The sequence below is a fragment of the Dysidea avara genome, chromosome 8, assembly GCF_963678975.1.
Source record: "Dysidea avara chromosome 8, odDysAvar1.4, whole genome shotgun sequence".
NCBI lineage: Eukaryota > Metazoa > Porifera > Demospongiae > Dictyoceratida > Dysideidae > Dysidea > Dysidea avara.
Window position 1 is genome coordinate 9,219,874 of NC_089279.1, and position 12,624 is coordinate 9,232,497.

The following is a 12,624-nucleotide window of genomic DNA, read 5'->3' on the forward strand; positions in this document are numbered from 1 at the left end:
TTCACAGGTCCTATAGTGGGGTATAAATATAAAGCATTATTTTACAAATACAGATAGAAGGAAATGACCAAACTGTATTGTACGAATATATAAAACCAAGAAATGATTGTAAACTTACAACTACCGTGAGTTAAATGACAACTTAAAACAATTCAAGGGTTATTGACAGTTTCCACAGAATCAAAATTTGGTTTTGGGTGCACTTTTTATCTTTAAGCAAGTAAAGTGGTACCATATTAAACAGCTATCACATTGGATGGTACAGCCACAATTATCATCTATTGTACGGTAGCAGCATCCGCAATTATAAGTCGGGTTGGATCTCATCACTGCAACAACACTCTCTACCACCAACCAACCATCTTCTGAAAAATACTTTTTGCATTGGCTCAGACAAACATTTTCATCCAGACATGACGCTGCTATTTTGTTAAGGTCAACTTCTACATCTTCTTCATTGACTAAGTCACCATTATTGATAGCCCCCTTAGCTATATCACTGTCAACAAACCACTCCAAAGTAGCTGAAAGACATCAGGGAAGCTATAAGTACTAATATCTTAGAAAAATAAACTCACTTCTTTCTTTGTCTTTCCGTTGCTTCTTCAGGAATGGAAGTGGACCTTTCTTCATTGCTTTTTTAGCCACAGGCAGTCCTATCACTGTCTTCTCAGCCCCCTTTGGGCGACCTCTATTTTTCTGCTTGGGTGGAAGTGATATGTTCTCTAACCCTGGAACTTTCACCATGCATAATTACTAATGAATACATGGAGCATTCATACTTGTTTTACTAGCACTGGTTGCTTCAACTAGATTGCTTATTTCCATGTCTTAATTCCTCAGTAGTACTGGTCACAGATACTACATCCTTGTGACCATACTCAACTTGATCATGCACTGAGCTGCACTCACTGCTTTCTTCGGGTCTTGTTATCTGAGCACTCCCTGAAATTTAATAATAATAATATCACTGATACTTTACTGAGCGTGGAAGTAAAAATATCACCCAAAAACTAACCTTGCTTTTCCTTCACAACAGCTTGGCAGTATTGGTTATATAGACATGGCCAAGCCCATAAATGAATCTGAACCTTTCCATAAAATGTTGAAAAAAAAACACTTTTCTACAAAGTGACAGGTGTACCCATTCACTAGATTGGACTACTGGACTCACATAAATTTTGCTCTAACACATTTTTCAACCACAAATACCTTTTAAATAGAGTATTACACTACACATTGAACTAGGGCTTCACCCATGGAGGGCTCTTCGTGTCTTGTCTTGCATATTATAACCACATATACGGCAAACTGTAGTCTATTTTAAAATTTATTTATTAACAGAGTTGGGGTTACATGTTACATTTGTAATGTGCTGTGATAAAATTACTTATGTTTTAACAAAGTAGTGTAACGCATGAATCACATGACCGTAACATATAACGGATATTACAACCAGAAATTGTAACATGTTACTTCTTTTTAATGCGCATTGTATCCAGCATGTGATTGGCTGCATTTTGGGCCCTGACAGCATTGATGACAGACTGTAAAGGCAAGAACAAAGAGTGATAGTGTATGGGGAGTGTTCTTAAGACCAAGACATTACAACAAAATATGTTTTCAAGGCTAAATTACACCAGAGAAACACCAATCGTATCACTTGTATTTGTAGGCTGGGAGCCTGTGTTAAAAGTTTGGGCTTAGTTTAAAGCTTGTAATGAACAAATACAATATGTAACAATATTACTAGTTATAGCCCTCAGAGTAACATGTAATAAGTAACTCTTACTGTTTTTCTGGGAGTAATATATGTAACTGTAGTACGTTACATTGTACAAGTTAAACTTTTAGAGTAACAACCCCAACTCTGTTTTATTAAGGCTTTACAGCACATGTGCTAATGACTTTTAAAATACCTGGTCCTACAGCATGTTTAAAGATGCTATATTTTAAGTATTCAAATAAAAACTTTGTTCCTTACCATTGACACAACCGTCCATCCATTCTTGCTTCATCTGATTGAGTTTTTCCATTCTTTGTATGAACTCAGTCATCCCTACTTCTGAAGCTAAAGAAGCAAGTTCTTGACAAATCTTCAATGCTTTTCTGTATTTCTGATGCCCAGAAAGTTTATTTTGTGCTATGTCTGCCACAGTTGAGCTATGATCAAGAGCACTGGGGTTATTCCGTGTTGTAGAATCTGAATGAGACAAAAAAGCAAAATCTGAAGTCCATCTTTTAGCAACCAGATTCTTATCATATGAGCTAAAACTTTTTGTAGCTCAAAATGCGAGAATATGTCTGCAAGGTAGATGGAACATTGTCCAAAAGGAACACTGACAAGAAAGTTCATTCACTACCAATGTACCTTCTGATGAAGCTATTGTGTTATCCTTGATTACAACTTTCTTCTTTAACACAGCTTGTTCAGCAACACGGTCAAATGCATAAGGAGTCAACAAACTAGCATATTGCATTTCATCAATACTCAGCTCAGGATAGGACTGCCTTGTTGGCTTTTTGATCATTGACATGACAATACCATGTGACTTTCCTCCCTTAAAACAGCTAGTATCACAAAAATTTCATCAAAGAACCTAGAAAATGTTGCAAACTTGGAACACACACTTTTAATTTTACCATTGATTGATTCAAGTCCATTATTAGTTGTTTCTCCAAGGCAAAATGCACCTCCTTTAGCATACGAAACCCATTCGTCTCTTATTGGATGCCAATTTTTATTGAAGTATTCAATTGCAGGGCTGATGTTGGTATCTTTGAATGACTTGTATGCATCTTGGTAAGCACGGTGGCAGCCTGGCTTCTTGGATTGTACAATGTATCTTCATCAAATCTACGTTGACGAGGTAGATGATCATATATCTCCTATATATATATTAAGTATTGCTTAAGTAAGTTTACAGTTATATTAACTCTTGCCTTGGACACTGGATGATTATGTACATCATTTATAGTGGTTACAACCAAATGTTGTCCATTTTCTGATAAGTTGAAAGTTATACCAGCTTCACAATCTTGCCTTAATGAACTAAACAAAAGGAATTATCAATACACAAACAGACAGCATTAAATCTAACTTAGGTTTCCTTTTGGTTGCTTTCTGCGATGATTTTCGTCAGTACAAGTTTATACCATTACCGTAGCTTTGTTTACAATTATCCCATTAGAAGATCACTACAGATTCGCCATTTTGTGACGTGATGTAATAAAACGCAACAAATTTATCCGCACGTCATGAGCATATTTTACGGGATGTGAAATTAGCACTTGTATGGCTTGGAGTACTGTCCCTTTAAATGTCCACTAGTACCATATGGAAAAAAAGCTTCGACAAATCAGTAATGATCATCATACAGTATGGTAGTACTGTATATTGGGGATCACAGAGGTTTCGGTCTTTCTGGCCAAAACAAATCAACTTCACAATACCATCCTGGTGCCTTGCAGTATTAACCAAGCCCAAAAGTGCCTTCAATGCGACCCAAATGCTGCCAATAGATTGTTGTGATATTTTTTTATTTATTCAGTGGAATATTCTACTAACTAACTGCCTTGCCTGATGCCTTCAGGAAAGCGTAACCTGATAACGGCTAAGGCTACAGGTTTGATTATTCTTTTACTGTTCAACATTACTTCATCTCAAGGTATGCCTTTTGACATACTGTAGTGCTTATGTACTTTTGTCCTTCTTTGTGTCCCATTTCTTTCTGCTGACTGCCCAAGGTGTCAATCCATGGTAGTGCAATGTATGACTACCCATTTGTAAATGGAAATCATCTGTATTTTCCATCAACAATAATCCTACCTCATCAATTTCACCAGGAATGATTGCCTCAGCACACGAAAGAATTACTGGCATAATAGATACTTCAGCTGACAGTAACAAAGGCAGCAGAGGGTCACATCAGACAGTAACGCCAGCCCAAAAACTATCAGTTGCCCAGAGGGCTGCAGAATATGGGACTACAGCTGCCATGAAATGCTTCGCAAAGAACTATTCAGAACTGTCTAAGCAGTTGGAAAAACTAGCATCTGTCAGCTAAAGAACTTGTATCAAGAATATCTGCAAGACAAGGGAAATGTTCCCAGTTAAAAAGATTTCCAAAAAATGGCTGTCTGCTGGAAATGTTAATAGAAGGCGAGTCAAAGTCGTTTAGATCAATTGGGAATTGTGGTAATGAGTTCCATTCTTGTACTGTTGTGGAAGAAAGTTGGTATGATGTTGTGGATATTGTTGGAAGTATGAAGTGATATTGCCTGGTTTATCTGGTCATTAGAAGATAATTAATAGAGATAGATATAGGAATTTGGTTGTGGAGTGCTTTGTATAATGTTTGTAGTCTAGATATCTTATGTCATGTTTGAAGCTCTGGCCAGGAGAGATGTTGAAGCATTGAAGTGACTGAGTAAGGTTACGGGCATGATTTTTCACTATCCGATGTCGCTTCACAGCAACAGTTGCCTTTTGGCATACTGCAGTACAATGCTTGCTTTATGGACTTACCCGTGTTTTCCTTTGGGTCCCATTTATCTTTGCTGGCAGTACAAGGTGTTGATTCGCAGTAGCACTGCATGATGGTTTCCCTATGTTTGTAATGAGAATCATTCAAGTTTGTCATTGTGCTGGATTAACTGCAGAGATCCTTCTCATAGTATTCTTCATTTGTAACACTTTGTAATGGGCTGGATACATCTCAAAATGAAGCACTTCGCTCTTTTTATTTCTGTGATCCCTTAAAATTCCTAAGTACTTGTTAAACATGTATGTACAAGTAGTAGTGCTAACAGGCTTCCTCATATATAACATGCCAGTGAAGTCCACCCTGTGGTACTTTATGGAGGGTCCGTACTCACCCTTTCAGCTGGAATAGTGACTTAATTGTAGTTTATCTCTCTAAAGAGTAGCTGAAGTCACTACATGGTGACTTGATTGTAGCTAATCTCTATACAAGGTAACTTGTAACATAACCAAGCTCTCTAGGTTTACTTGTTGTGTAGCTGAGGTGACTTGTTTGATAGCTGAACTCTTTACAGGGTGACCTGAACTCTCTACATGGTGTAGCTGAACTCTCTACAGGATGATTTGCTACTTGCTGGATGTTCTAATAGAAAGAATGCAAAATTCAAAGCTTGATCGTGTGATTGTTACATTGGTTTTTCTGTTGTATCTTGGTAGTCTTAATCTTGATTTCCTTCCAAAAGGCACTCCTATGGATGGTTAATCTAACTACAGACCAATTTTCAAAAAGCAGTTTACCCCATAAGCATGACAAAAGTTTGATATTATTTTATGCAAATAGTTGATCACACTCTTAATCAAATTTCCACCAAAAGTGATGCTTTCATAATTCCTATAAGTGTGCCAAAATTCAGCTTGATTGGAGTATGCATTTGTATTTTATGGCAGATTTTGCAAAGTGTACTTTAAAAAGTAGAAGGAAAATGGAAGTTTGACTGCTCATAGAGTGTATCTCGGAAATAACTGAGGCAATTTCCTTCAAATTTGGGATGTGTACTCCCCTACCTGATGGGCACATCTACAGCAAAATTGGTTCCAGTTGGTTTATGGATCATGTAGCTGCATATGTGTGAAAAATTGTGTTTGTTTTCTTTCTTGTCTACAGTGTGGCACACCAGCCTTTTGGCTGCACGACACAGCACAGTGTGTCTTGAAGACACCTCTAAAATGGTTTGCCTATTCACAGATTAATTTTATCGATATTCTTATAAGTAGTGGACCCAGTAGCCATGACAAAATAACAGTCTTTTATGAGAGTAACAATCTTCAACTCTGAATATTTATTGAAATCTTGGTTGTTGTACAAATTTTGTTAACGTTTATGTGCACCAAGTTTCAAGACAATTGAGTACACTTTCCTGTTTGATGCATAGTGATTTATTGTATGTAGAGAATAGTAATCTAGAAAGTGGGAACAGGAAAAACCCACGGAAAATGCCTAATATAGTTCATCGTGCAATATACAGGTTGGATTTACAGCGCAATGTGTCTTTGTTGTATTGTTTAGATCCTTTTGCTAAAATGGTCAAAACACTCTAATAGAGCAGTCATTTGGTATGTTGTGATTTTAGCACTTTTCAGCAGTGTATGGTGTACCAGGTTGGTGTGCAAAGCCAATTTAAAGGCTCTGAGCCAATAAATGACTTGACACAGACAATGTTGATACTGGTTTACAACACTACTATACACACAAGTGTGGTGTGCCAGGTTACTTGGTCACACAATGCACTAACGTGTGTCTTGATTGGAGTGCATAATATTACCACACAAAAACAGCCAAGCTGTGATAAAATGGTGCGGCCTTAAAAATCCTGGGTGAAAAGGTTGTGAAATTAAAGGTGGCAGCCCAGAAATGGCTGCAATGATGTTAATGCTAATAAATTTTAACATTGCACACACAGCCATTGTTAAAATTTATATCATTGCAGCCATTTCTTGGCTGCCACCTTTGATTTCACAACTTTTTTCACCCAGGCTTTTTAAGGCCGCACCATTTTTTCACAGCTTGACTGTTTTTGTGTGGATTTCACTTCTTTTTGTACTTTATAAGGCCCCAAAACCAGCCTATGGCTGACTTTGAGGTTTGTTTTTACCCACATTTATTCTTTTCTACAATGATGATTATTGAAGACAGACTTATAAATGTATTTCATTGCATGATTTAATTCAATATTTGAAAATATTATCGTAATACTCTAATAGAGTGCACATTTTTTTTGAGGGCTTCTAATAGAACATACATAGAATGTTCTAGAACAATCTAGTACTTCTATTGGTAGATCTATGAAATTACAAACGTTTGATCATAGCAGATTTCAACTAGAAATTTCATTAATAAAGTGAGGTGATCAGCCAAGGTAGTAGTGGTTCAGTGGTTAAGGATGCAGGTGTTAGGTATGGAGGTCCCTGGTTCAAACTCTGGTAAGTGTTGTCGTTTTTTTGACATTTTTGCACACCTTTTTTACCCCACGATGACTGCTCTATTAGAGTATCTCGATCCCGCAATTTTACACTTGCTTGGTTTTTGCTTTATAACTTTGTCGCTATAACTCTATTGCTATTCAAACTATCAAAAGGCACTGCTACTATGATCAGCCCATCTACACACCAGTTTTCAAGCTATTTTTATAATCGGTTTACCCTGTAGCCATGACAAGAAGTTTGATCTTTTTTTACATGAATAAATGCTCATAACTCCTTGAATATTCCTCAGATTCATAACAAACTTGGTACGTGAATCCACCGTTACACACTCTTCATTTGTGCCAAAGATTGAGGCAATCGAGTTACATGTTTGCATTTTATAGCAATTTTTGCAAAGTGTGCAAAAAGAAATCAAAGCCCCCGTAGAAGAAAAGAAGAAAAAAATGAAGAAATTAAAATGAAACTTTGAACACTCATATCTCGCAAATGGCTGTTGCGAATTTAATCAAATTTGCTGTGTGGCATACCCTACCTGGGGGACAGCTATAATGCAAAAATGGTGTGCTTTGGAGAAGGGGTCATAGAGCTATGCACACATGAAAAAGCTGTTTCTTTCTTCCTGTCAATATACTCACAGTGTGGTCACCGGCTTTCTTGGCCACACAACACACTACCGTGTGTCTTGATGTAAATAGCTAAGACCATATTTCCAGAGTGTACATGCAAAGTGCTTGTGACAAGTGTTTTTACTAACTACATAGCTAACTGTTACTTTCAATTGATTAAGTATAACTCAAATATTGGCTAACATGGTTGGCTTGATTCTTCTCAGTTATATAGATATTTCTTGTGCCCAACACATGCTAATATTTGTGCACTTTTTCTTTCTTTGTGTCCATTTCTAATGCTAACATGTTGATTCACAGTATAGTGTTAAGCTCATTGATAATCTTCACACTAAAGTTAAAGTGAGGGAGTATATATATGAAGAGGTGTTTTGTGTACTGTTTTGTGCCTAATAATCCCTACATCTATTTCAAGATCATGAAGATTGCACTATACTGCCAAAAAATCACCCACAAACCAACCTCCTCCATAGCAAATCAGCAGTAAAAGTCACCTGACTCCAGACTGTGTTTGTGTTTGGGGCTCTATCTCCGCTATGCAATCGAATTAACCCAACCTTAAAATATGATGATAAAACCTACCCATGGTGCATCAGTTATGCAAGTTTCATTGAAATATTTCTGGGCCTATTCTCAAAAGTTCAACCACATTTCAATTTCGCATGTTCCTAACTCCTGACACTTATTAATCATGCCTGAAACAATACTTTGAAAATTGATTTGGAACTTAACTACTGCCATGGTAAACATACATCTATTGCCCACTTCATACTCATTGTTGGGCATGTTACTTATGTAACAAGTTATGTAGTATTATTACTTCAGTAAAAGTAATATAACGTGCTACATTTCTTGAACAACAGATAGTTACTTTACAAAGTATGAAATAAGCGTATTACTGGTTATTACATGTGTTGCAGTAATATTATTTACTGAACAAAGTATTAATGTGTTACTTAGCTATAAAATATTGTTATGTAACATAGTAGTAACATGTCATGCACTTTCTATAGCATGCCATCTTCTGAATACTACGTTGTAACATCATCTTGCACATAATCATTAATCTGGCATCAAGCAACATGGCTATGTTCATGCCGTAATGTGATATTTGTAGGTTAAGCAAGAATACTAGTTATGCTTTAATAGCTAAAGAGTATCAGTTCTTGCACTAGCAGGTGAACACCAAACAATTCAAGACAACTTGCTACATTGCTAGCTAACAGCATGTTTTGGTTGCTGTATGGCGTTCCAAGAAGCCTGATGGTTAATGGGTGAGGCATGCCAAATGTGTGACCCTAGTCATAAGCAATTTTGTTGTGACAAAAGTAAACAAAATGAGTGAAAGGATAATTAGGAATTATAAATTTGAATAGGGGTCACAGAAATAAGAAGTAATGAAACAAGAGAGGTCACCTACACCTGCAGCTACATACTAGTGACCATTTACTATACCTATACATCAGTAGTATAGCCTGTTACTATAGTATACCCATGACTACACTACAGAATTAAATGCATGTCCACTAGTATAGCTGCAGGTGTAGGCAGCCTTTGTTGTAGGCAGCCTTTGTTGTTTAGTTACCTCTTATTTCAGTGACCCTACTAAAATTTAAAATTCCTAATATTGTGTAATTAATAACACAAACCAGCATGGGATTAAATGTATGCATCAGGGTGATGATCTTCCTTATGTCAGCACTCCATACTAGCTTATAAAATCCCTAATTTTTCTGCAGCTAAAGTTTTGGTATAATCATGCACTGTAGCTGCTGTACCCTTGGTTTCTAACTCTATAAACCCTTTGCAGATCACATCATTGTTCCACAGCTTGGTGTTATAGTACATGCAGTATAGTTATAGGTAATAAGTTGCAGGTATTTTCTTTGCTATTACAGTAATTGTCCTCCCTTTGTTTGTTGAAATGTAGCTTGCTCAGTATTCACCTGTACAATACAAAATGGCTGCTAATCAAGTAACTGAAAAGGTTCCCATTTATCTCAGTTGCCCTGTTTGCCATGAACTATACAAGAAACCGAAATACCTTCCTACATGTTACCACTCATACTGTGAAGAGTGTCTGGTGACGTTGCAGGCAGGATCTGACTTGATTTGTGCAGTATGTAAACAGACAACTCAAATTCCTTCCGATGGAGTGAAGCAGCTACCCAATCATCTTTTCCTCACTCGTCTTGCTGATGAGATGACTATCAAGCAGAAGATAGAACGAAATGAAGAAATACTATGCACTGCTTGTATTAGAAAGAGTCCAGTAACATCATTTTGTAGTGACTGTGCTACACTGATGTGTAAGGAATGTGATGAGTCTCACAAGTACAGCAGTGACAAGCAAGGTCACAGTGTGATACAGCTTGATCAGATACAGTCTGAGAAGAAAGATGTTCAATTGCAACTCAAGTCAACAAAGAAAGCTCAGTGTCAAGATCATGATATGGATCTACTTTTCTACTGTGAAACATGTGACCAGTTAGTATGTCACTATTGTACTACAAATGATCATGCAGGACATGAACATGGTTCTGTGAGGAAGATGGCAAAACAACATCTAGACAAGATGAGTGAAGTTATTAAACCAGTAGATAATATGATTAATAAATTGACCACAAGTGAGAAGGAAATCTCTTCCACCAGTGAGAAGATTGAGTCACAGGCTACTAAAGTTGAACAAGAAATTGACAGTTACTTTGATCACTTGGAACAAAAATTAAAGCAACAAAGAGAAGGTCTAAAAAGAGAATTACATGAAGTATCAACACAAAAGAAAAAAGCAATTTTACGTCAACAACAACAGCTTCAACATGTACGAGTACAACTTGAACATGTGAAACAACTAAGTGAGGCAGTGAAGAGTGAGTCAGATCACCATGAAGCATTGTACATGAAAAAGCAAGTCAGTAAAGATGTGAAGTGGTTAGAGGATAGCTACAAAACCCTGGAGACTAAACCAGTAGAATTTGCAAATCAGAAATTTAGCAAAGGACATAGACGATCTTTTCCATACTTTGGCTATCTGTCTTATGGTGTCAATTCCTCATTTAATACTGCAATTGCATACATTCCAGCCTACGGACAGGTTGGTAAGGAGATGAAGTTCACCATTACAACCAAAGATCCCAATCATTGCCCCTGCCAAAAAGGAGGTAGTAAAATTACTACTCAAGTAAAGCCAAGAACAGGAGAGGTTATCACAGCTGAAGTCAAAGACAACCAAGATGGCAGCTATACAGCTTCTTTTACTCCCACCCAAATTGGAGAATTACAGGTCTCAGTATTCAGTAATGGAACAAAAATTAACAAACATCCACTCAGTGTTCAGATACACCAGCACACTACACTAGATAAACCTAACAAGATTGTGAATGATGATGGAAAGATTGGTGAGCCATGGGGTATTGCATTTGCCAAGGATGGTGCATGGGCAATAACTGATGATTCCAACCATTGTGTATGCATATTTAATAGCAAAGACCAACTGACAAGGAAATTAGGCTCCAGTGGAATTGGAAATGGCCAGTTTCATAATCCTCGGGGATTAGCATTTGATGCCAATAACCACTTGTATGTGGTTGATGGTAATAACCACAGGGTACAAAAGTTTGACATCAATGGTAGCTATTTACTACAGTTTGGCAATAAAGGATCAGGTGATGGTCAACTAAATGGCCCATTTGGTATCACGGTGTATAGTAATAGAATATTTGTTGCTGAATATCATAATAATCGCATCTCAGTGTTCTGCTGTGATGGTCGGTTTAGCAATGCTTTTGGGTCAAGTCAGTTGAACAAAGCCACAGATGTAGCAGTCACCAATAACAATCAGATACTTGTTGTTGAGTGGGGTCATCACTGCATCTCCATCTTTACTCTTGATGGTAACTATGTCAACAAGATAAGTGCACACGGTAGTGAAAGAGGTCAATTGTACTATCCATACAGTGTTACTACTGACTTGTATGATTTTATTCATGTGACTGAATATTCTAACAATCGCATATCAATCTTTGACAAAGATGGTGTCTTCATACACTGCTTTGGATCAGGTGGCACTATTACTGGTCAGTTTTCACACCCTCGAGGAATAGCCTATAATCCTAATGGTAGTGTTTATGTCTGTGACCAAGAAAACAAGAGGATTCAAATTTACTCTTATTGTTAACTACAACATTTTTACTTTACTCTATTTTTTTTTTATATTTTCAGCAATGGTTTTAAACTACAGCTGTCATTTTGTAATTTTCATTACACACACAACTCCAATATTATCGTTGATGTTGCTGTAACTAGCTTTCTCTTCTTGTAGAATATGAGTTGTAGAATATACTATGCATACATGTAGATAGTTTGTTGTTACATTACGCATTATTATGTAATGAATTTGTGGAGTTACCAAGATTCACAGTAACTATAGTTAGATGATGCACATGCGCAAATGCCTCGTGCATTGTTGTTCAAACGTATGTCACGCAGGTACAGAAATTTACACAACATTAGTGTAACTTAAACATAAGTATTAAATACTCACCCAGCCCCACAAATCTATATAGTTACTGTATCAGATAAAGACACCAATTGCAACCAAGATTTGCATATATATACAATGTTTTTATCTGACTAAAGAAAGTAAATATATGATAGCTGTCATGGGTGGTTTGGTTGATTTTGCAAATAAATCTAAATCTGGCGATCAAGTGATCCACTCGCTCTCTCTCATCTGCAGGCTTCAACCTCCTCCACAGCATTAGGGAAATGATCTGTTGGTAAGTCTAACTAGGTAGCTCATACACAATAGTTGTTCATGATCACTACATTATCTTAAGCATGATGGCAAAAGCAATCATCCACATCTTCAATCTGCAGTTGGTTGTAAATGGTCAGCAGTTCAAAGTAGTCCATGCAGCTGAACCATCTTTTGTCCATTTACGACTACTTAGCTCATTTGTAGTACTGCTTGACCCCCTAAAAATAGTTCATTTCAAATCCTGACACAATATTTATGGTAAATCTAAATTT

At 36.9% G+C, this 12,624-nt stretch overlaps 2 protein-coding genes across 2 annotated transcripts; one reads left to right on the forward strand and one right to left on the reverse strand.

Annotated features, from left to right (window-relative positions):
• Positions 1 to 2,920, reverse strand: LOC136264079 (uncharacterized). The gene is made up of 4 exons (XM_066058763.1): positions 1,985 to 2,920; positions 783 to 945; positions 579 to 731; positions 1 to 524 (listed from the first exon to the last, which is right to left on the reverse strand). Exons 2-4 carry the CDS (start codon positions 826 to 828, stop codon positions 181 to 183), a joined length of 543 nt encoding a protein of 180 aa, XP_065914835.1. The 5' UTR covers positions 829 to 945; positions 1,985 to 2,920; the 3' UTR covers positions 1 to 180.
• Positions 2,921 to 9,553: 6,633 nt separating this feature from the next.
• On the forward strand, positions 9,554 to 11,770 carry LOC136264743 (tripartite motif-containing protein 2-like). Its single transcript, XM_066059517.1, has one exon. It carries the CDS (start codon positions 9,554 to 9,556, stop codon positions 11,768 to 11,770), a length of 2,217 nt encoding a protein of 738 aa, XP_065915589.1.
• The last annotated feature ends 854 nt before the right edge of the window (positions 11,771 to 12,624 follow it).

Bases quoted from the DNA above. Each gene is read 5' to 3' on its own strand.
- LOC136264079 (XM_066058763.1), bottom strand. From the start codon at position 828: ATGGAAATAAGCAATCTAGTTGAAGCAACCAGTGCTAGTAAAACAA. The intron at 732-782 runs GTATGAATGCTC...TGAAAGTTCCAG, and splicing joins AACCAGTGCTAGTAAAACAA to GGTTAGAGAACATATCACTT. The intron at 525-578 runs GTGAGTTTATTT...GATGTCTTTCAG, and splicing joins ACGGAAAGACAAAGAAAGAA to CTACTTTGGAGTGGTTTGTT.
- LOC136264743 (XM_066059517.1), top strand. From the start codon at position 9,554: ATGGCTGCTAATCAAGTAACTGAAAAGGTTCCCATTTATCTCAGTTGC.